Here is a 25,560-nt window from a genome sequence, read left to right as displayed (position 1 = left end):
TTTCTCCTCAGTTCTAAGTTGCTTCTCTCCTTGATTAGTTTCCACCCATTGCTTCTTGTTCTACCCTCAGGTGCTTTGGAGAATAGTTTGACTCCCTCTTCTTTGTGGCAACCTCTGAGATATTGGAATAATGCTATCATGTCTCCCCTAGTCCTTCTTTCTCTTAAGCTAAACATACCCAGTTCCTGCAACCGTTCTTCATATGTTTTAGTCTCCAGTCCCCTAATCATCTTTGTTGCTCTTCTCTGCACTCTTTCTAGAGTCTCCACATCTTTTTTACATCGTGGCTTACATAGTGTTTCTTAACCTTGGCAGCTTTAAGACGTGTGAATTTCAATTCAACCTGGCTGAAGAACTTTGGGAGTTGAGGTTGACATATCTTAAAGTCACCAAGGAACTTCAGCAATCTTTATGGATTTCACCAATCTTTCCAGGTTCAGTTGGAAAATTTGTCCCCTTTTCTATACAATCTCTCTCTGTACAACTTCCATATCTCATTCAAGGCAAAACATATCCACTGTTTCTCAATGAGGATGGAGATTTGTTCTTGGAGTTTGTGGGTTGGTTTCCGAACGTTTTGTTCCCAGGCCAAGTAACATCTTCAGCAGAATTTAAGGGATGACAGTGTCGGTGTTCTTCTGCTTGTATGGGCTTTGTGTGGTCGGTAGATCTTGTGATGGAGAGGTCATGTCTGGTGTGGGTCATGTCAGGTGAGGTCCTTGTGATGGGTCAGGTGTGGGTCACCTCAAGTGTTCCTCAATTGTCTGAGTTTTAATTTATGCCATGTTTATCTACTACTGACAATTGCAGAGTTGTCAAGGTGCTAGAACTTAACTTTTGGGCAACTAGAAATCTTATCGATTGCTGTCCTAGCCTTTTCCTAGTTGTGTCTATCTAACATTATATAAGTGGATCTGGCCCTTTAAATCCAGACAGATAGCACTACATCCAGAGGTGGTATTCAGCCAGTTCTGAGAACCGGTAGAGGAAATTTTGAGTAGTTCAGAGAACCGACAAATAGGCTGGCCCCACCTCTGCTGCCTCCCAGCTGATCTTCTTGTGTTGCACTGAACAGGAGAACGGAGCTGGAAAGCAGGTTAGTGGGGTGGCGAGGCAATGGGGATTTTGAAGTAACCTTCCCCTGCCACGCCCCAAAAGCCACGCCCACAGAACCAGTAGTAGAATTTTTGGAATCCCACCAACTACATCCCATGAAATATTTAATCTTGTCGAATTATACTAGCCCGTGAACGTTTGAAGTTACAATAGCACTGAAAAAAGTGACATATGACCATTTTTCACACTTATGACCATTGCAGCATCCCCATGGTCACATGTTCAAAATTCAGGTGCCTGGCAATTGACTCATATTTATAACCGTTGCAGAGTCTAGGGCTCATGTCATCACCTTTTGCAGCTTTCTGACAAGCAAAGTCAACAGGGAAGCTGATTTGTTTAACAACTGTGTTACTCACTTAACAACTGCAGTTGGTTCACTTAATAGCTGTGGCAAAAAAAGTCATAAAATGGGGCAAAACTCATTTAACAACTCTTTCGCTTAGCAAACAGAAATGTTGGGCTCAATTGTGGTCATATGTTGAGGACTACCTCTATTTACCATTCTTGATGTATGGAGCTTCCAACTTTGAGTGCATGCTTTACCTTATCTCTTATCCAGCAAGACTTACCTTGATGGATATGAATAGGCCTTGATCTTTGAGAGCTACGATTCAATTTGAATTTACATTTCTACATTTGAGGACAAACTGATTTAGTTTGTCTTCAACAGAGATTCCATTTGAAGAAAAAAATGGTTGTAAGATATAATGGGAAACCATCACAATCTCTACAGCTGCTTTGGTGTGCTTTTTGTTTGCTTGTTTGTATGTTTATGGCAGAATAAGATGATGAAAACAGTGGGGATAGTAGATTTTACAAATGTTCTTTTATGTTCTTTTTCATTTCCCCCCTGCATTTTTCCGATTGTTACTAGCTGCCCAGAATCGCTTGCAAGTGGGTGGCCCTATAAACTGAAGTAAATAATTGAATTTAAAATGCATAAATAAATACATAAACAGATCTTTAGAGACCGTTCTCCTGACAGCTTTCAGCTGGATATCCTCAACAGTTTCATCACAACACAGTCTTAAGCTTTTTGTTCCAACTGAAAGAAAAATAACACTAACAAAAAACGATCAAAAATAAGTTCCTTCTTCTCCCCTTCTACTTATTTTTCTGAATGCTAGGCTTGACATGAAGAGTGCCAGCTAAGGTGCGAGTAGGCTAGTTTTGCTGGCTCCAATCACAATTTTTCTGTGAAGTGCCAAGAAAATTGACATGGACAGTTTATAGGTTTGGCCTGTGCTGGGGCATAATCAGCTCATGACTAGCCTCAGTGGAGTGCCGGTGTAATGGTATATGAAAATGACCTTGAAGGACATGTTGAAGAGAAGCAATGGGAAATTTGCACCTTCAGACATGAAAGATTCTGTTAAAGTGTGCTGGCAATGAAGTAGAATGAGCTCATCTAGTTGTTATTTCCTGTCTAGTTGACTTGGAAGGACTGACAGCTGGCATGGGCAAAGCGCGCTGGCAAATCTTAGTATCTTTTAAGCAGGATTCTATTATATCAAAGTTGTGTCTACGGGGCAATAACTAGGTTGTCACAGTGGACCAAAGTGCCACAAAGATAGAAAAGCTTTAGGAATGGAGGGTGGTATAATGAACATGGTCTTTGTGGTATTCAGTTGTGGTGAAGAGCCATGGTGGCACAGTGGTTAGAATGCAGTATTGCAGGCTAATTCTGCCAACCGCCGGCAGTTCGATCCTGACTGGTTCAGCCTTCCATCCTTCCAAAGTCGGTAAAATATTGGAGGCAAAATGCTGCTCTGTAAATCACTTAGAGAGTGCTGTAAAGCACTATGAAATAGCATATAAGTCTAAGTTCTATTGTTTTCCTACCTCTTTTCTTAAAAGTAGTAAATGTTTGGAACACAACCTCTTTAGCCTAGCACCCATTCATTCCCTGCTGAGAAACTTAAACTTGCCCCAGATTATGCAGAGGTTTTAAGACTGGGTCCAGGAGTGTGTTCTGGACTAGTCAACTATGAGTGTTATATGGAGCTTCCAATTTTGAATTCCCAGTTTTGTGGGCAGAACCAGCATAGAATATACCATTAGCATTAGAGCAAGAAAAGCAAAGTCTTATGGTTGCCCCTGTTCAGAAAGTGAAAGAAGCCTACATGTGTATTAGCCATCACACCCCAGAGAAACTCAGATAGGCCCCAAGTTTAATGAGATGATAAAATTCAATGGCACAACACTCATGTCCATGTCAAAGTAGATGAGTCCCATCCTACTGCTTAAGCTCCTTAGCTTTTTTTATACACAGAAGTGAATTTGCACCTGTCAACTATGAACTGAACCTGGCAGAAGCCATATTCCTGTTCTTCAGTTGTCACACAAAGGGGGAAGGGGGAAGGAGGTTGGAAAACCTTATTAGACATAACAAAGGTATTTCTGATGGGAACCAAGCTCAGCTCTACTGGTAACAAACAAGGTTGGGGAAAGAGTGCCTAGAGAGCCCACCCATTGACCTAATTTTGGCCAACGTGACATGTGACACCTGGGGATGGAGTTATTTCCTATTTTAATTATACTGAAACTGTGAAAATTATTTAGAGTTGGTTTTCCTTTAAGCAGTGCTGACATGATGTACTCAATAAAGAAGTTCTTTGAGGAGGATTCTAGTGTCAGACTTCTGATTTGCCTGGGTTCATTAGTTGGAGCCTTGACAGTATCGTTGCTGATAAGAATCCCAGAAGCATCAGAAAAGTCAGTGAATTTGCAGTGAATTTCATTGCAGCATCCTGATTTGTTTCGTTGCATTGGTTTTTGCTATGACACACAAATTGGCTTTAATGGGGTTACTCAGCAGACTTTCCATTGGGCCTCAAAGTTTTGCATAACCTATTTTTCTTCACTGCCTTGCTGCTGCACAAGCATTTTTTTCCACTTCCTGCTATCTTTTGGATTCATCCTGACACCAACCATATTAAGAACCTTCCCTCTTCCTTTTGACAAATGTTCAGACAGGGCATAAGGAATAGAGTATAATGAAGTCTCTTCTATTCCACTCGCTCTTTTGTCAGTTCTCTGAATTTCATTTATAAGCTTCCCTCTTCTTCCCTCTAATGGTATAAATTATAGCTATGACTCATTCTTGTCTCTTTCTTTTTCTGCCCCTCCCCTCCTCAGACAATTCTTTAACAATTAACAATGAAATTTCCTTGCATTTGATACTATAAATAAAATCTCCTTTGCCTGGAAAAATAAATCTTCTGAAAACAGAATATAGTTTGGTTTTCATAGCCTTGAAATGCTACCTGGACTAACACCGTGACTCAGTGAATGGTAGCCTCATGAAATCACAGTGATATCAACTTTATAATTGCTGGCATAGCAAATTTAACCAAACATATAAGACATTTAGCTGTATACAATGCTAACTTTTGTTAATGCTGACCTCTGTTAGGATTTTTATTATTTTTCACACTGTGTGAATTTAAAAAAAAGTTCTTGAAGACCTAGATCAATGTTCTTCAACCTTAGCAGCTTTAAGCTCTATGGATTTCAACTCCCAGAATTCCATGGCCAGCATGTTGGCTGAGGAATTCTGGCAATTGAAGTCCAAAGGTCTTAAAGTTATCAAGGTTGAGAAACATGGATTTAGATGTTTCTTCAGATATGGGGCTTACAGGCTAGATGGATCTGTCAATATGCTTTTTCTTCCTAGACACGACTGTGTATGTATAGAATGAGATAGTTGTGCTTGGGCATGCTTATCTCTGTCATTACTTTGTATTGTTACTTATTATTATTATTATTATTATTATTATTATTATTATTATTATTATTATTATTATTATTATTATTATTATTATCTTGCTGCTTTATTTTCTGCTGTTTTAATCGTATGTTTACCACCAGGAGTCACAATTATGGCTATAGAAAACAGACAAATTAGGAGAACAGTCAGGTTACCCATCATCATAAGAAAACCAACTAAATGAAAGAACACATATAGCAGCTGAAAAATATGCCATAGGACACCAGTCCCCTTATGCAACTGCAGACTATGCCTTCTGTTATTTGATTGTCCCCTAGGCAGAATCTCTTCCTCCCAAGATCATTCCTACATATCCTTACAAGATCAGTTTGATAGCTGGGAGCAAGGAATATTTTGTTCAGGATGAAATAAGTAAGGGCAAACCAATCTGCTGCTTAACATTAAAAGCATCACAATAACAAACTAACATTATGTCAAGAGACATTGCCAATCTAGTACAAATAGGAGAAAAAGAAAGCTTGCCTTCAGAAGTTGTGGGTGCTCCTGATCCATCACTTGAGGCTTTTAAGAAGAGATTGGACTACCACCTATCTGAAATGGTATAGCGATTTCTCCTTGAGCAAGGGGGTTAGAAGACCTCCAAGGTCTCTTCCAGCTCTGTTATTTTGTTATTCTGTTACATTGAAGGAGCAACTGAGTTTATCTTCCTAAGCTCAGGAATGTGAAGGTGGCCATGAAATAAAAATATATATTCTACAACTTGGGAGAATGATAATAACACAAACAGAGATATACCACATTGACCAAAAAGAGTTATAGTCCAGACCAGGGTATTCTCAGTATGACACATGGCTATCAGAACTGGGTCATCGAAGTGGCTGAGTGAAGAAGAATGGATGCCTTTGGATTGTGGTGCTGGACAAAAAAAAATTTGCTCTGAGCATCTTGTGCCACAAAAAGAACAAATCATTCAATTATAGAGGAAGTAAACACAGACTGCTGAATGAAATCATTAATAAGGAACCTGGAACCTAAATATTTTAGGTAAATAATGTAAATGAAAGAGTCACTGGACAGAAAAACCTGAAGGCCATTGAAAAAAAAGGCCAACAGAATACAAGATGGTTTAATTTATCACTGGTATGATGGCTCACAATAGCTGTGGCTCTGGTCAGAATCATGAAAATAGCATCGCAGGGTCATGTTGCAAGCTCTACCCTTTCCTGCATGCATTGAATGTTCTGACAGAAGTTCAAAATGGGTTTTTGAGTTGCTCACTGACAATCCAGGTAAACGATATGTATTGAGTTAAGAGAAGTTGGAAGCAACTGAATGACTGAATAACAATGGTTGCATTCTGGTTCAAAATGCATGCTGAAATCTACCTTTGGATATATTGAAACTACCACAAATGATGTCACTTAATTCAGAGATGTGTGAAATCTACTAGATGACTGGCTCCATATAATGGTCTGGAAAAGGCAAAATAGACCATTGCTTGCAAAATTCAACTTTGTGAAAACTATTTTCTTGATGAAGCAGAATGCTTGACTCGTGCTTTGGCTAGCAAAAGTGCAGGAGAGAACTTCAGAAAAATCGAGCTGAAGCTACTATAACTGAATTTTGTCTATGTGTGTGCATGCGTGTGTGTGTGTGTGTGTGTGTGTATTTCTATCAATGTTGAAATTTTATTATACTCAGTAAAACTGAATTATGTGTCAGAGCTAACAACCTTGATTTTTCCCCCTCTTAAAATTAGTCTTAGGGAGAAAAAAATTCTCCTTCATTATAAATACGTAGCTGCCATATATAATGGCTTTGTGATTGATAAGTCCCACAGCTATCTTAGCTGGCAGTCTTTTAAACACCAATCCTTCATCTGGGTTTGAAGAGCAATGGGGGCACCTCTCTCTTAGTTAGGCCATCCATTTTTACCTGCCAATACAGTTTGATGAACTTGCTGGTATGCTGGTCTCTTCCTCCAGACAGCCAGTACGTATAGTCAGCAATCATGGTGCTTCTAGCGACACAAGAGAATTAAAAAATGGAACATATATTAAAGGGTAAAGAAGAGAAACAAGAACATTCAAATGTAATACTTAGGACACAAATGCCCATGGTATATAAACTATGGAACTACCAGAGCAGGAGATAGAAGATCTCCTGTGCAAAATCTCATCCATTAAATTGGCTCTCTTCTCTGTCCCAATGGATAAGGTGACCAACTTTTTTACAATGAAAAGGAGGACAAAACACGTTCTATTGTCCAAAATGCTAAGATGACCAACTTTTTTACAATGAAAAGGAGGACAAATAAATTGAAAATAATATATCGTAAATAAAAGAAATATTTTATTCATTGCAACAATAATACACTAAAATATGATATATGCATAATAAAAACATTTGCAACATTTTATATTGTAATTATGCTTACATGCCTGTTAATTATTATTTAAATGAGTACTTTTCCATTGAATTAATATTTTTTGTCAATGTATCATCTTCTAACAATATATTGGAAATATCTGAAAAAGAAATATCCTTCATATTGAATTTTATGGCAAGTGCTGCAGCTAGAGTATCAACATTCAATCTCGATTTCTCACTTGTCCAAAAATCATTGGCAATTGAAAAAAACTCTTTCAACTGCTGCATTAGTTCCAGGGCAGCACAACGTAAATTGAACAAGTATAAATAAATGTTCACATGGAATATGTTCATTTTTGAAATGGCTGAAAATATCCACCCATCTTTTATCAATTTCAACGTGTTGATTTTCCCATTGTATTAATTTTTCAGAATTTAAATATACATTCAGTCTTCTAATTTCTTCAAAGAGACAATTGTCGTCTATTTTAATGTCTAGCATTTCTTTAGATAAAAATTCAACACAAGATTCAATATCTGTTCAATATACTTGCGATGAAGTAAAAAAAACACCATTAAAAACTGTTTAATAAAATACGTCACATAATGCGCAACAGATTAGCCTTCAAATATCAAAAAGGAGGACATGTAGGAGGACACTTTTCGAGGGAGGACAGAACTTACAAAAGAAGGACTGTCCTCCCTAAAGGAGGATGGTTGGTCACCTTACAATGGAGAAAGTGTAGCAATAAGACATAACTGAAAAGGTGAATAGAGTGAATAAAGTAGAGTAGAGTAGAGTAGAGTAGACCAGACCAGACCAGACCAGACCAGACCAGACCAGACCAGACCAGAACATAAAGAATTCAAAGAAAGAAAACCAATTTCTATAACTCATGATTCCATCAGGACACAGTTAAATATATCATGTGAATATGGTAACTGAAAAACATGAAGGTTCCTTTCTTTAACATTTAGCAAAATCTGGCTGTGAGATCTTATGTTTGGGATATCTAACTTAAGAGAGAATTGACGGTTGATTATCTCAGGTTTGATTATGGGATCCAAGATTATGTTTTGCACTTTGACAACTTTATTTTATTTATTGTTGTATTTATAAAATTATAGTTTTGGGGGCCTATTCCATATCACTCTAACAACAACAACAACAACAACAACAACAACAACAACAACAACAACAACAAAGAAACACTTTAGATGATGGTAAGTGAACACAGACCAAAAATAGGAATGTGAAGCGTTAACCATGGATGTAGGAGTCCCTTGGGCCCCTGCACTCTAAGTTATGCAATTTTCCACAAGTGTTCAATGGGACCACAATAAACCTCTCAAATCCAAAACAGCTCTCTTCCCAAAATAATTCCTTCTTCCCCAGAAGACCTTGTCCTGGTCCACTTGAGAACATTCTTCTGTTCATTTTTGACAACCTAGGCGCTTCTGCTTCTCTCCCACTCACCTCCTTTGCCCATCAATATAAAAAGGATCTTTTTATAATGGTGCGTCTTCATAGCTATGCTTATCATAATCAATAACCTCCATGGAAACACAGTTTTATGAGATAGCAAAGATGCGACTCATTATTCTTCTAGCAGTTGATACGTGTTTCTACATGCACTGTGAATATGCAAGTATTTGATCTGCCCTCTCTCCCAAATGTTTTATTTTGCTTTGTTTTAAAGCATTTAGGGACCCGTCGCATTGCATACAGGCAGAATTTATATACACACAGATTCACAGTGTGATGGTGGTGTCGGAGAATTTCTCAACCTTGTGGCAAAGTCAAATGTAGTTCACTTTTGATTACGTTACAGTAGTAGTTTTGGAATAGACCGATGGGAGGAAGAGAGAGAGATTGCAAATGCTGCAACTAATTAAATATGCTTTAGTATCCCAAGTGTTGTAACAACTGCCAGTTCCTCTTATTAGGCTGGGAGGATATTAAAAACTATTGTGCAGGGGATATTAATGCAAGCTTTAACAGACTCCAGAAAATCACTTCCCTTTTTATGGTAACTCCTCCAATACTCCTCTCAGTTTCTTTCTCTCTGGAGATTCCAAATCCAATTAAATGCAACTAGATGTAATTCCAAATTGTCACTTTAGTCAATTAAACATATAATAATCTTGTGTGTCTAATCACTAGCACAAAAAGTTTATTTGTTGATGTTTTCCTATCAGCATGTAGTTTCCCCATCTCTCTCCTGCCCACCCTGTTCCATCACCAATGTATTTATTGCTCCTTGACATTACTGTAAATTGACTCTGGAAGCCTCTCTCTCTAGTTAAAAAAACCCTAATCCCAGGCGACTAGTAATCCTACTCCAGGACATGTTTTCACAAACTGCATTATGTTCTTAATGAGATATGGCCAATTGAAAATAAAGGAAATGGAGGATTTAAATCACAAACAGTTCAAAGTCATTTGGGTGTTATGGAGGGGTAATGCTGCAGTGATACTCTGCTTAGTCATTCCCACCATGGTGACTCTAAGAAGTGCTTCATCTCCCAGTCAACATCTCCAGGAGTTCAAGTTTTTTTTAAACTTCTGGATTTTGAGGAAGGTAGATGTGCAATAATTTTTCCAATTGCTATTTATGGCTGTGAAATGTGGATGCTGAACAAGGCAAATAGGAGAAGAGTAGCTACATTTGAATTGTGGTGCTGGAGGCAACTATTAGGAATCATACTGACTGCAAAAATAGTGCTTAGCAACAGCACTTAGACTTATACACCACTTCATAGTGCTTTACAGCCCTCTGTAAGGGGTTTGCAGAGTCAGCACATTGTCCCCAACGATCTGGGTCCTCATTTTATCAACCTTGGAAGGATGGAAGGCTGAGATGGTCAGGATTGAACTGCTAACAGTTGGCAGAGTTGATCTAGAAGGAGTCCTTCAATTCTTTTTTTTATATATAAAAATTTTATTGGTTTTTAAACATTTATGGGGAAAGGTAAAAGGGTACATAGAAAATTTTGGCAGCTCCCGTGCTAGTGGTAGAAATCCCTCCAAACAATGTTAAAGACAAAGTATAAAATATAAGCAAAAACAGAATCTTGTTCTACATTATATCAACCATGTGTTCAATCATCTCTTTTTTTGTCACTTTCTAGTATATCAACAATTACAATAATATTTCAAATGCATTTATTTTTGTGACCTGAGCCTTTTCGATATTGCTCCCTCCTCCCTGTCCCCAGATGGAGCCACAGCCCCTCCCTCCTTCATATCTTGTACATTACTACCTTTTTCACTACCTCCCATATTTTCGTCCTCTAGGAGAGAGCTGTGTTTTTTAATGAAGGCCTCTGCCTCCCCCACTGTATTAATTCTAATTCTGTTTCCCTCCCAAAAGATCAACATTCCCTCTGGCAATAACCATCTAAACCAAACTCCTTTATTGTATAATTTCTTTGATAAGGAGGAGTACTTCCTCCTTTTCTCTTATTTTTTTTGGAATTTGCTTAAGAATGGTAATTTCTTTGTCTTTATATTTTAGTGGTCCCCCCCCTTTGAGCCCCTAGCACCTCATCCCTCGTGGTCCTCCTAAGAAATTTAACATGTACCTCCCTTGGAACATTATGTGTTCTAACGTATGCTGAATTAATCCTGTAAACCAGATCGATATCCCACCACAACTGTTCTTTGTCTCTCTTAATATATTCTGCTAAAATTGTACTCATAATATCCTTAAGATCTTCATTTTCTGTCTCTGGTAAGTTCTGGAATCTGAGAAAAAAGGACATTCTTTCAAGTTCTATCTTTGTCATAAAATTTTCCAATTCTAATTTCCCCTTCTGGACTGCCTTAACCTCCTCCCTCAGCCCAGCTGCCCCCTCCTTCAACTCCTTAATTTTTTGTTTGTTTTCTGTTATATGGTGTTGTACACTTCTGAGTTTTTTTTGAGACCTGTCACCTCTTTTTTCAGCTCATTTTGACCCCTCATAATTTCCTGAAACATTTGAGTAATGGATAAATCTTTTGAGCTCTCTCCAGACCCTTCTTGTTGTAACAATGAAGTAATTTTCGTCTGATGCATACTTGGGCTGGAGGTGGCAGGATGGAAAGCTGAGCTGGTCAGGATTGAACTGCTAACAGTTGGCAGAGTTGATCTAGAAGGAGTCCTTCAATTCTTGTGTTGGATAGTATGTACTAATCTATAATAGAGCTTGGTGGCTTGTGGTTGAGCACGAAGCAATGAAAGAACTTAGGTGTGACTCACATACCTTTTCTGTGCTCCATAGATGCCCCAAATTAGAACATGCAAAGAAGAAGGGAAGTTTCAAGATGTATTTTAACAGCACAAACACTTCCAGCTGGCATTATTTGGAAAAAAGCTGTGAGTTATATAAATTGTTGTTAATTCATTACACAATCTGACACTTCCAAAGCAGCCATAGTTTTTAAGATATTAAATTCTACAGATCTGTAGTCTCAAATGTCATCTCTCTCTTCACTCATTGTCGAATGAATGTTACTCTGTTGCCTCTGCCAAGTCACTCTGCTGTTTGCCAAGTGAAATTAGTTGGGGAAGAATAAGCTACTGGCTTGCTTTCTCCATATTTGCTGTTGGCAGCATAGGCTGCATCTTCTCATCCATTTCATTGATTTGCAAATGTAACATTTCTCTCTGTGTGTCTTGCAATAAAGCCATCCCACTTCTATAATGCAGGGTGAGAATTTATGTTGTAAAACAAATGGATCAGCCGCAGAAGAGGCTGCTACAAGTGGACTGTCATTTTTATGGACAGACTCCTGGACCTCTTAACAGATATGGCTCCATCCTTCTATTGCCCTCCAAGCTCTGTCTCAGAGAGACTGGATTACAGGTTGTAGTCTTCAGCAAGAAGTCAACAACATGGTTCTCCTGGAACCCAAGACCACCTTTCCTCCCTTCAAAATGGTGCTGTTAGTTTTATGCAATGAAATAACAGTTACAATGTTTCCATGTCAATGTATAGAAGCCATGGACAAGGAAAAGAAATCCATGGGTGAACATAGAGTGTGTTGCAAAGCCATAGGATGCAAAAAGGAAGGGACTACTTAACAATGAGGTCCAGACCAGACATAGCTTGTGCAGTAAAGCATTCTAAGTCACTTCACTGCTACACCAACCCAAATGTGTTGGATGGGTATAAAAAGGATTCTCAGGTATTTGGAGGGAACTGTGAATGTTGGTCTTCAAATACAGGTATCTGAAGAATATTGAGGTAATTGAATTTTTGTCTATCCCAGACATGAAGGGAGGAATGTCAATGTATATAGTTCATGAACTGGGATAGACATGGCAACAGGTCAGCCATTGGGGACTGGCTGGAATAGGACATGGTCAGCCAATACATAGGCATAGCAACTAAGTCATCCAATAAGGTCTGGAGCCTGTGCGTGCCTTAGATTAATTGATGTATATAAATATAAGTTTTGTGTACTCCTATTATTGTCCTCCTGTGAATATGTCCTTGTGTGAACTGCTTGGGTATTGTATATATTATTGCATATAAAGACGTTTCTTATTTAAATCAATCCTGCTGAATCAGTCATCTGTGTGTGCTTTCTGGATTTGATTTCTGCAACAAACTCTGACATTCCAGACTAAACATCTTAACCCACATCTCTTGGGAGAACCACATGTAGGGAAATGTTATTAACTGCATTTATTTACTTCCCAAATGTATACCCTGCCCCAACCAATTGACTATTGCATGAAGTCATGTGGAAAGATGTCAAAAATCTAATGTAAGCTTTCACAAGATTTTGACAAACTGTGTCAGATTGTATTAGTTAGAAGGGAGACTTCCCCCAAGAACCGAGACACAGAACAGGACAACGGCATCGCCCTCCTCCCTTACATCAAAGGCATCACAGACTAAAATCAGCAAAATTCTCCACAAACACAATATCAAGACAGCCTTCAATACTGCCCAAAAAATAGCCAACATCTTAAGAAACCCCAAACACAAAATCCAGCTAGAAAACCAAGGAGTCTACGAGATACCATGCAAAATTTGCCCTGCAACATACATAGGACAAACGAACAGGAGAATAAATGCACACATCACAGAACATAAGAATGCAGTAAGAAAAAAAGAAAAAAAACTTCCTTCCTTTTCCAGCACCTTAAAGCTACAGGACATGAAATAAATTTTGAAGGAACCAAATTAATCTCCAAAACTGAACACTTCAACAAGAGAATAATTATGGAAGCTATCGAAATAGAGAAACACCCCCACAACATGAATAAACGTGATGATACCTCCTGCCTACCAGACATCTGGAAACCATCCCTAGTCAACAAACGAGCCCCACCCACCACCCAGGCCGTTACAACACGAAACAACAATGGACGCACAGCCAGCACCAATCAGCACCAATCTACCAATCATGATACAACCACACAGCCAATCAATCCACTTACTGAAACAAAGCCAGCACTCCACACACCCCACACCAAGATTTATAGAAAGACGGCAGCTCCGACCATGCTTTAAGCCAAAAACACCAGCCTGAAGATGGCGAGTGAGTTCTCACCGAAACGTTGCCAAGACAATCTCAATCTTACACGGGAAAAGACACGAATACAACAAGACCAGCATACCTACACCTGTGAAAATCTACAAAAAATATACATATATAGGTTTCTGAATTACTTGCCTGAGATGCTGCTAGGTTCTTGTTTGTCAAATTATGTCTCTGTGCTCTAGAGGTGCCAATTGTGTGGTCATAATTAAAGAGGGGAAAGGCATTACAGTAGGGGCAGTGAACATACAATTTATTAGGGTGGAAATAATGAAGACCAACTGGCTGATTTCTCAGTTTTTCACAAGGAGAATGAGAAGTTGAGAGGTCCTTGGTGCTCTTTAAGCTTGGCTGTTTTCTTGCAAACATTTCATTATCCAAACTAGGTAACATCATCATCAAGAACCCCTCATTTCAACATTGAATTACAAATATTTTCCTTTACTGGTAGAATGAAGAGTTCTACAGTTTCTGAAGGGTAGGACTCCTAGCTAGTGGTAATCATAGCACTGATAAGAAAAAGTATTGAAGATGCAAAGCTTTGGAACTATTTCATGCAAAAGTTCATTACATTTTAGAACCACTGTATACCCCCATTGTGCTAGGGGAGTGATTGGAAGTCTTAGACCTTTTGAATATTATTGAACTTCTCAATGTCTTGACACAGATTGGATGACAAAAATGATAGAAGTCCTAGTCCAATGCTATCTGGAGGGATGAAAGCTCAATTTTTGATTCAGTATACTGTGCAAACTCAGAAAATGGGTTACTTTACTAATCAATCAACCTGTTGTATGAATCAACTTCAAGCAATTTCCAAGTAACTGAGATGAAGAAAATTCTAAAAATCTAAAACAAACTAAAACAAACAAGCTCAACAGTACTCTGGAAGTTGATCTACAAAAAAATTAGCATCCTTTTTTTTTGTAGAAGCAACAACAATTGTTTGTGTTTTAGAACAATGAAGTTTGCTCTGCATCATAGTTGAGCCTAAGGGCTGCAGTTAATGGATATTATTTGCTCTATGTTGCCACTGGGTGGAGTCAAGACCTATGATAGAAACTAGAGGGCACAATTACAAAGTGTGTATATTATCTTCTTTGGCTCTTTTGCAGATGTCGATTGATATGCATTTTTAGCAGGGGTGAAATTCAGCAAGTTTTGACAGGTTCTGGAGAACCGGTAGTGGCAATTTTGAGTAGTTTGGAGAACCAGCAAATACCACCTCTGGCTGGACCCAGAATGGGGTGGGAATGGAGATTTTGCAATATTCTTCCCTCAGGAGTGGGGACGGAATGGAGATTTTGCAGTATCCTTCCCCTGCCATGCCCACCAAGCCATGTCCACAGAACCTGTAGTAAAAAAAATTGAATTTCACCGTTGATTTTTAGTCAACAAAATTCTATGTTGTGCTCCAGAGTGAAAGTTATAGCATGCAGATCAGGTTAGAGACATTTCATCTATGGTGACTAAAACAAGCTGTGTTGGTCCGTAAAATAAATTTTTCATAATAATAATTCATCACATACCTTTATCTAGACACCATACAGACAGGAAAGGAAACACAACAGTTCCAAAATCCCATCCAACAAATTTAGTTTACAACTTACCAATCAACCTAATAAATAAAACTAATATCTACAATTAATATCTACAACTAAAACAGATTGAACCCAACGACTAGCATACAAAGAAATGCTCTTTGTAGGCATACATAGATTCTTAATGTAAAACAAATGCAAAATGAAAACTATCGATATTAATGAGATTAAGGTAAAATAACCAGCTTCTGCAAGAATAGTCAAATAGACTAATGATTTGGTAATGATTGATTATGGGTCATCAAGTCATTTTGACCACATAGGCAGATTCTCTTCATCATGATGTATCCCTAATTGGGTCTTTCAGGTTTTCCAACACTGTACTCATCACCATTGTATCTGAGTCCATCCATCTTGCTGCTGGTCACCTTCTTCTTCTCTTTCTTCCCACGTTCTCCAGCATTGGATCCTTTTCCAGAGAAGGTAGTTCTTTGCATAATCTATATCCAAAGTACAGGAATATAATTTGTGCCTCGAGTGCTAACTCCGATGATCCATTGTTTTGTTTTCTTGGATGTAGGAGAGATTCTCAGGAGTTTTCTCCAACACCAAACATTAGAAGAATCAATACTCTTCCTTAAAAGTCATCATCCTTCCATAGAGAACTGATTCCAGAGTCATGGATCCAAGGTCTGCAAACTCCAAAAAAGAAAAGAAAGAGAAACAGAAAAGAAGAGGAATGCAAAGAGCAAGCACAGCTGTAGGGAGAAACAAGTCCAGATAGATGTGTGTGTGTGTGTGTGTGTGTGTGTGTGTGTGTGTGAATGGTGGGTTGCAGGCGGTACGCTCCGGTAAAGGCATACCGGTGCCTGTTGGGAAGACTGGGTACTGTTCTGGTACGGTGCTCCGGAGGGCTCACCCGCCCTTCTTACCTCTATTTGAGCTCTTCTGCGCTTCTGCGCACGTGCACAGAAAAAACGGCACCTGTGCGACACTCCACTGAGCAGCTGGAGTGTTGTGGAGGCATTGCGGAGGTAACGACGCATGCGTGCGCTGCATGTATGCACGTGCATGCTTTTGGGGGATGCCAGGCCCCGTTGCACCATACCGGTTGCAACGGGATCCAGAACCCACCACTGGTGTGTGTGTTTATGAGCGTAAGAAAGTGAGGCTGGATGGCTAACTTGAAAAGCCCTATAATCAGTGGTGGGATTCAGCCAGTTTGCATCAATACAATAATACAATACAATACAATAGTAGAGTTGGAAGGGACCTTGGAGGTCTTCTAGTCCAACCCCCTGCCTAGGCAGGAAACCCTATACCGTTTCAGACAAATAGCTATCCAACATCTTCTTAAAGACTTCCAGTGTTGGGGCATTCACAACTTCTGGAGGCAAGCTGTTCCACTGATTAATTGTTCTCACTGTCAGGAAATTTCTCCTCAGTTCTAAGTTGCTTCTCTCCTTGATTAGTTTCCACCCATTGCTTCTTGTTCTACCCTCATCACTTTGGGAGAACCGGTTGATAACTTTCTGGGCAGTTTGGTGAACTGGTTGTTGGAAGAAATCATTAGGGCAGAGAACCTGTTGTTAAATTATTTGAATCCCACCACTGCCTATACTGTAATGAAGTATGGGTGTAGCCTGCACAGTTTGAATGGTCCCATTTTGGTCTTTGATCAAGTGATAAAGTAAGGAATCAGGAATACTCATCAGAAGACAATGGCAACAAACTCAGTGTAAAACAATGACAGCCTGCAATAAAGCTACATTTTTTTTAAAAAAAAGTAAGGTTCTACATTTAGGCAAGAAAAACGAAATGCACAGGTACAGTATAGGGGGTACCTTGCTCAGTAGTAGTAACTGTGAAAGGGATCTTGGAGTCCTAGTGGACAACCATTCAAATATGAGCCAGCAGTGTGCAGCAGCTGCCAAAAAAGCCAACACAGTTCTAGGCTACATACAAAGAGGGATAGAATCAAGATCACGTGAAGTGTTAATACCACTTTATAATGCCTTGGTAAGGCCACACTTGGACTACTGCATTCAGTTTTGGTCACCATGATGTAGAAAAGATGTGGAGACTCTAGAAAGAGTGCAGAGAAGAGCAACAAAGATGATTAGGGGACTGGAGACTAAAACATATGAAGAACGGTTGCAGGAACTGGGTATGTTTAGCTTAAGAGAAAGAAGGACTAGGGGAGACATGATAGCAGTGTTCCAATATCTCAGGGGTTGCCACAAAGAAGAGGGAGTCAAACTATTCTCCAAGGCACCTGAGGGTAGAACAAGAAGCAATGGGTGGAAACTAATCAAGGAGAGAAGCAACTTAGAACTGAGGAGAAATTTCCTGACAGTTAGAACAATTAATCAATGGAACAGCTTGCCTCCAGAAGTTGTGAATGCCCCAACACTGGAAGTCTTTAAGAAGATGTGGGATAGCCATCTGTCTGAAGTGGTGTAGGATTTCCTGCCTAAGCAGGGGATTGGACTAGAAGACCTCCAAGGTCCCTTCCAACTGTGTTATTCTATTCTATTCTATTCTGTTCTGTTCTGTTCTATTCTGTTCTGTTCTGTTCTGTTCTATTCTATTCTATTCTATTTCCTTTCCTCAATGCTTTCAAATCTCATAGACAATGTACATGTGATGAATATTTGTGACCATTGCCGCAAGATAAGTCAAAAAGGTCCCAAGTCAGTTGTTTATCAGTCAAGATCCTGAGATCACCAGTGGAGGAAATTGAGATAGTGCAGGGCTCTGAAGATAAATGGGAGAAAATGAGAAAAAGAGAATGGGAAGGATGATCAAGCCACAACACAACAATCTTCATTAGTAGACGATCTCAGGAGAGCTTGTATATATTGGAGCCAGTAATCAACACCTACCTGCCTATTGATCTGTTCTTTTAATATTGTCTGCTATATTTCTGATGCAGCTTTCAGAGGTTTTCATTTCATTTTTTAAAAGCTATTTTCTTGCCAAAGAGCAGAACAAAAGTATTACATTTTAATACTTTTATTAAAGTTAGAACTTGAGGAAACACTGGCTTGGATAAAGAGATGGAACTCTTTATCTCCTCACTCAGTCTTCTATTCGTATCTAATGGATTCATTTTCACAGATCTTTGATTCCTTACCTGATGATGTGCCTCCGAGGATCTGAAGCTGCTATCAGTAATTGGATGACTGGACCAGAGTTATCTATTTCCTGATTGCATTTAGGAAGCTCTGTTGGTTCATCTTTAGCTGTATCATGGCTACTTCATTTAGTATTTAACACTGATCCTACCTTTCAAATAATCCCTTCCTTGGCACAGTTGAAGAACTACTTTGTATAGCAAAACACATCTTGCAAGGTTCTAAGTCGCCTTATTTGGGCATTTGGTCACTGAAGAAAGAAAGAAAACTTTGAACACTTTAGAACAATTGCAAAAAGATGTTTGGGGAGATGATAAGTCTTAGGAGGGATGTTTAGCCTCTCAGCCATGAAGGCATTTTGGAGCATCTTCAGGGCTGCCACTGCAAGGCCAGTTGGAGCTGTGGGAACATGAGGGGGCAGATAAAGATAGCTGGATGTGTAGCCAAAACAACATTCTTTCCCGTGGGAGCCAAGGACTTTCTAACCAGGTGTTTGAAAGTCATGGACAAAAGCCAGCTGCAGTGGGAACTGTGACCTGATTGGACCATGTGATGGATGGAACCATGACTGTTGTGGCCCGCCAGCGGCCAGTGGAGCTGGCAGCAGATTCTGACAGTGAGGAGGATGGGGAGGAACATGAGGAAATCCTGGAGTCTGGGGAAGGCTCTGAGGAGGGCTCTGTGTCAGAGGCAGAGAGAGGGCCAGGGCCGTCTGACAGTTATCAGCTGCCTTCAGAGTCAGACATCAGTGAGGCAGATGAAAAGCTTGAGCCTGTTCCCAGTGTGTGGATGCACAGAGTGGCCAGACGAAGGGAACAGGTAAAGAACAGGGGTCTACTTGGGAGTAAGGCCACAGGTGGATGACGAATGGCCCCTCCCAGAGGAAATAAAGAGGAGCGAAAGGGGAGTGGAGTTTGCAGGAGACAATTAGTTCGCTTAATTGGTTTGTGACTTTCTGAGACTCCTTGCCAAGTTTTGCAGATATCGCCCTGGCAGCTCTCCAAGCCAGATAAGGTCTGTGACTGTAAATCCTCCCTTGAAAGACTTTGCTGGATGTGAATGAGCAGAATTCACAGTAACTTAATAAAAGGGTTTTTTGTCAGGACCAGGAGTTTGCTTAATGCTCTCAAGAAGCCTAGGTTAGAACACTGACATAGTCTTTAGCCAAGACATCTGAAGAAGACAGGAGGAGTCACATAGAAGAACAGCCAATAACGCTTCTATTTTGACAGAATGCTGGGTATGCAGCAAGCAGGAAGGCAAACACTAGTTGAATGTTAAGGGGGAAAAAAATCTTCTACTGGAAACAACAATTGGATCCCAGAGAAATTATGGACTCTTTTTCATTGGATGTACATCTCTAGACAATCTTCTAGGTGATTTAACATGGGATTCAGGTATTGAGTAGAAGCCTGATTGCAGAGGTTGAAATGGCCTCTTCCCAAACTGGATGCAATTTTGTAAGGAATGATTGGGTTGGATAACTTCAATGACACTTTTAGTGCTATGTTTATGGGATTTAGGACTGATGGTAGGTCCTCACCATTGTTTAATTGAATGGAATCTAGAGCAGTGATGGCAAATCTTTTTTGGCTCACGTGCCAAAAGCGGGGGAAGCGCAGGGGGGGTAATGCCCGGGTGCGCCACACCCATAATGCTATGTGCACAACCACAGTGTGTATGTGCACACAACCAGTGCTCCCCCCCCATTTTGGTATGCTTTTTTCGCCCTTTCCAGACTCCTGAGGCTTTGGGATCCTGGGGAGGGCGAAGCTTCTGAAGCGCAGAAAACCGGCCCTACGGGCAAACCAGAAGTTCAGGAATGGACTGTCTGTAGGGCCATTTTTCATCCTTCAGCGCCTTCAGGGAAGCCGCCTGAGAGCCCCTGAGGTCTCCGGAGGTCTAAAACCGGCTCTACCAGCAACCTAGAAGTGACTTCCGGTTTGCTTGTAGGGTCATTTTTTGCCCTCCGGAGCCTTCAGGGAAGTCTCGTGAAGGCTCTTGAATGCTCCAGAGGGCTAAAACCGGCCCTTTGAGGGAACTGGAAGTCTGTTCCCAAACTTCCGGTTTTCCCATAGGGCCAGTTTATCGCGCTCCGGAGGCTCCTGGATTGGGGAAGGAATGGAGATTTTACAGTATCCTTCTCCTGCCACGCCCATCAAGCCATGCCCACAGAACCGGTAGTAAAATTTTTGAATCCCACCACTGTTCCCTTCCCCTTCCCCTCTTTCCCCTCTTCTTGTCTATGACTTAATGCTTCAGGGATATATTTCTGGCTGGCTTCATCTCTCTTTGCAACCTGCCAGCACATGAAACTTCATCATATAAAATAGAAGCCATTGAGCAGGGGCATAAGGCTTCAGCTTGCTGTTTGGATTATGTATGTATTCCCAGGTGATTTGATCAGGATATTGCTGGGACCAGTTGCAAAAAATAAATCTCCGGCAAGGCACTAAAATATTAAGTGCCAGTATAAATCTCTATGCTTCTTTCTCTGACACAGCATTTGCCATTAAAATAGGAACTCATCCTGAGATAATAAGCCATAATGTTTCTGTGCCCAAAGCAGAACAGTCCATGATCAATGGCCAAGAGCGAAACTGTCCTTTAAAAATAACAATAACAATTGTGCCACGCAAGAAAAAGTATCACCTGCCTCAGTGTTGGCTACAAGGGATAGATTAGGAGGGTAGAACTAAACAGAGGCGTTAAAATATATTAAATAGATAGAATCAAGATCACGGGGGTGTTAATACCACTTTACAATGCCTGGTAAGGCCACACTTGGAATACTGCATCCAGTTTTGGTTCCCACGATGTAAAAAAGATGTGGAGACTCTAGAAAGAGTGCAGAGAAGAGCAACAAAGCTGATTAGGGGACTGGAGGCTAAAACATATGAAGAACGGTTGCAGGAACTGGGTATGTGTATTTTAATGAAAAGAAGGACTAGGGGAGACATGATAGACAGTATTCTGATATCTCAGGGGCTTCCACAAAGAAGAGGGAGTCAGGCTATTCTCCAAAGCACCTGAGGGTAGGACAAGAAGCAATGGGTGGAAACTAATCAAGGAGAAAAGCAGCTTAGAACTAAGAAGAAATTTCCTGACTGTGAGAACAATTAATCAGTGGAACAATTTGCTTCCAGAAGTTGTGAATGCTCCAACACTGTAAGTTTTAAAGAAGAGGTTGGATAGCCATTTGTCTGAAGTAGTATAGTGTTTCCTGCCTAAGCAGGGGGTTGGACTAGAGGACCTCCAAGGTCCCTTCCATCTCTGTTATTCTATTCTAAATATACAGGTGAAACTTGAAAAATTAGAATATTGTGCAAAAGTTCATTTATTTCAATAATGCAACTTAAAAGGTGAAACTAATATATGATATAGACACATTACATGCAAAGCAAGATAGTTCAAGCCGTGATTTGTCATAATTGTGATGATTATGGCTTACAGCTCATGAAAACCTCAAATCCACAATCTCAGAAAATTAGAATATTGTGAAAAGGTGCAATATTGGAAGCTCAAAGTGTCCCACTCTAATCAGCCAATTAAGCCATAACACCTGCAAAGGGTTCCTGAGCCTTTAAATGGTCTCTCAGTCTGGTTCAGTAGGAATCACAATCATGGGAAAGACTGCTGACCTGACAGTTGTGCCGAAAATCATCATTGACACCCTCCATAAGGAGGGAAAGCCTCAAAAGGTAATTGCAAAAGAAGTTGGATGTTCCCAAAGTGCTGTATCAAAGCACATTAATAGAAAGTTATGTGGAAGGGAAAAGTGCGGAAGAAAAAGGTGCACAAGCAGAAGGGATGACCGCAGCCTGGAGAGGAAAAGGCCATTAAAAAGTGTTGGGGACTTTCACAAGGAGTGGACTGAGGCTGGAGTCTGTGCATCAAGAGCCACCACACAAAGACGGATCCTGGACATGGGCTTCAAATGTCGTATTCCTCTTATCAAGCCACTCCTGAACAACAAACAACATCAGAAGCATCTTACCTGGGCTAAAGAAAAACAGACCTGGTCTATTGCTCAGTGGTCCAAAGTCCTCTTTTCTGATGAGAGCAACTTTTGTATCTCATTTGGAAACCAAGGACCCAGAGTATGGATGAAGAATGGAGAGGCACACACTGCAAGATGCTTGAAGTCCAGTGTGATGTTTCCACAGTCTGTGTTGATTTGAGGAGCCAGGTCATCTGGTGGTGTTGGTCCACTGTGCTTCATTAAGTCCAGGATCAATGCAGCCGGCTACCAGGAGATTTTGGAGCACTTCATGCTTCCTTCCGCAGATGAGCTTTATGGGGATGCTGAATTCATTTTCCAGCAGTACTTGGCACCCGCACACTGCCAAAAGTACCAAAACCTGGTTCAATGACCATGGGATTACTGTGCTTGATTGGCCAGCAAACTCTCCTGACCTGAACCCCATAGAGAATCTATGGGGCATTGCCAAGAGAAAGATGAGAGAAATGAGACCGAACAATGCAGAAGAGCTGAAGGCCGCTATTGAAGCATCCTGGTCTTCCACAACACCTCAGCAGTGCCACAGGCTGATAGCTTCCATGCTACGCTGCATTGAGGCAGTAATTGCTGCAAAAGGGGCACAAACCAAGTACCGAGTACATATGCATGCTTATACTTTTTAGAGGTCCGATATTGTTCTATGTACAATCCTTGTTTTATTGATTGCATGTAATATTCTAATTTTCTGAGATGGTGGATTTGGGGTTTTCATGAGCTGTAAGCCATAATCATCACAATTATGACAACTCACGGCTTGAATTATCTTACTTTGTATGTAATGAGTCTTATCTCATATATTCGTTTCACCTTTTAAGTTGCATTACTGAAATAAATGAACTTTTGCACGATATTCTATTTTTTCAAGTTTCACCTGTAGTAGGAAAAAGGTACAAAAGACAGCATCCTTGGCTTTGTAGAGTGTCCTTGACAAGCTAGGCAGGGATAAACAAGATACTCTGTTAATTCTTTCTTTGCTTTAAACATACATGCTTTGCTTTAAAAAAATGCAAACATCTGCTGGGTTGATCCCCTTATATGTCTCAATCAATGAGATTGCAGCATGCTGGAAGGCATTTTTAACCCCTTCCTATCTTGTTATTCTGAAGCTTCTGCTTGTTTGCTAGCTTGAGGAAGAGACATGGGCCTATTGATGAGGATGAGAATTTTCCAGTTCTATAAATAACAGCTTTGGAACAGTATTTGTTGTCAAGACTGCTTCAGGGGAAAAAAAAACACCCCTCCTTTTCCCTGCCTACTGCAGTGCCTACAACTCTCAGTCCCTGTGTATACTGTTTGCATGTAAATATATCTACACATTAACCCCATCTTGCATCAGGAGAGGTGGAGGGCCTTCAGTTTATGAGTTGGAAGGTACACAAACCCCTTTCTGTTTTGTGTTCTCTCTGGAGGGATTGACAAGCAGGAAAAAGAAAATCACGGCAACTGGGGAAGGAGGGTGGGTTTTTTTTTTTGTAATCTTGGCTGAACAAATAGAAAAGTCAAACTGCATTGCATTTGTCTATCTCTGTGCACAGACATACACTACGCATCTTGCCACCCCCATCTATCTGTATTTATCCCTCCTATCTCCCCCCTCTGTCTTATCTACCTACCTCCATACCTACCTACCTACCTACCTACCTACCTACCTACCTACCTTCCTTCCTTCCTTCCTTCCTTCCTTCCTTCCTTCCTTCCTTCCTTCCTTCCTTCTATCTTTCTATCATCTATCTATCTATCTATCTATCTATCTATCTATCTATCTATCTATCATCTATCTATCTATCTATCTATCTATCTATCTATCTATCTATCTATCTATCATCTATCTATCATCATCTGTCTACCTTTCTATTATCTGTCTGTCTGTCCATCTATCCATCTATCATCTGTCTCTCTCTCTCCCCCTCTCTCACATCTATCATCTCTCTTTCTCCTATCTATCTATCTATCTATCTATCTATCTATCTATCTATCTATCTATCTATCATCTATCTATCTATCTATCTATCTATCTATCTATCTATCTATCTATCTATCATCTATCTATCTATCATCTATCTTCTATCTTTCTATCATCTATATATCTTTCCATCATCTATCTTTCTATTATCTGTCTGTCTGTCTGTCTGTCCATCTATCTATCCATGTATCATCTGCCTGCCTGCCTGTCTATCTCCATCCATCCCTCTATCAATCCAATTAAGTCAAGGCTTCTGCTTATAAATCTTATTGCAAAATGAGGAGGAGGCGGCGGCGGCTTCCTAACTGTTTAATCTAATTAATTAGGCATTTCCTACCTCTCCAACTCCACTCCACACCACTGCTGATCCTTCCCACCTTTTACTATAATCTATACAGTAAGCAGGAGTAAGGCCTCCTTTTGATTAAAACAAACAAACAAATGTTTTATAGGTATAAAAATATCTCTCACTCCCATCAATGGGCCATACTTCCACCTTGTGCAAATTACGGTTTGCGGATCATTGTACAAAGGGTGGTATGAAGCTTGTTTCAATCAGGTTGGCTGAGATACATAAGGGACTAAATCCAGCAGATGTTGATTTGAATTTTGTTTTACTACAAATACGTTTGGCAGGGTTGAAGGAACATGCGAAAGGAGAAGGCTAACAGTGCAATGGATTGATACAATTACAGCAACCAGAGGTTTCACTCTATAGCAAGGATTAGCTGCTTTACTGAAAACTGAATTCAGGACAGCTGTTTATAGAGTGCCAATGCCATGAATCAACATCGACTTGTCATATCTGGTCTGCCAAACACTGCATGGCCACTAGATGGGGACAAAGAGATACAGAAGACACTGATTCCTAGCTGCCATTTTAAAATGCCATTTCCAATAGAAACAGCAATAAATTATATTATAAATAATCGTTAATACCGTAAGAAATATTAACTCCATGTAGAGAGATAGGAGGAAGAAAACAATATATTCAGCCCTTGGTAAAAGAATGAGTTTTTAACAGGTACCAAAAATATGTTATAGCGTGTGTCCCTTCAATTATACCTATATTTTTTAAAATTCAATTCAATTTAATTTAATTATCAATGGAAACACTATCTTTGAGGACTTATTCCACCATGGA

At 39.9% G+C, this 25,560-nt stretch overlaps 1 protein-coding gene across 1 annotated transcript in view; it reads right to left on the bottom strand.

Annotated features, from left to right (window-relative positions):
- The window catches only part of SPATA16 (spermatogenesis associated 16), a gene marked incomplete at its 5' end in the record, with an annotated part of 212,082 nt that overhangs the window by 92,908 nt on the left and 93,614 nt on the right, over window positions 1-25,560 (bottom strand). The window contains one exon of the mRNA XM_081953463.1: window positions 6,785-6,869. Coding sequence (XP_081809589.1) covers window positions 6,785-6,869 — 85 coding nt within the window. The remainder of the gene's footprint in view (window positions 1-6,784; window positions 6,870-25,560) is intronic.

This window comes from Natrix helvetica, assembly GCF_964273705.1.
Source record: "Natrix helvetica genome assembly, chromosome: 5".
In the NCBI taxonomy this organism is placed as follows: domain Eukaryota; kingdom Metazoa; phylum Chordata; class Lepidosauria; order Squamata; family Natricidae; genus Natrix; species Natrix helvetica.
Note: the sequence above shows the minus strand (reverse complement) of the source record. Positions and strands in the feature narration are given on the sequence as shown.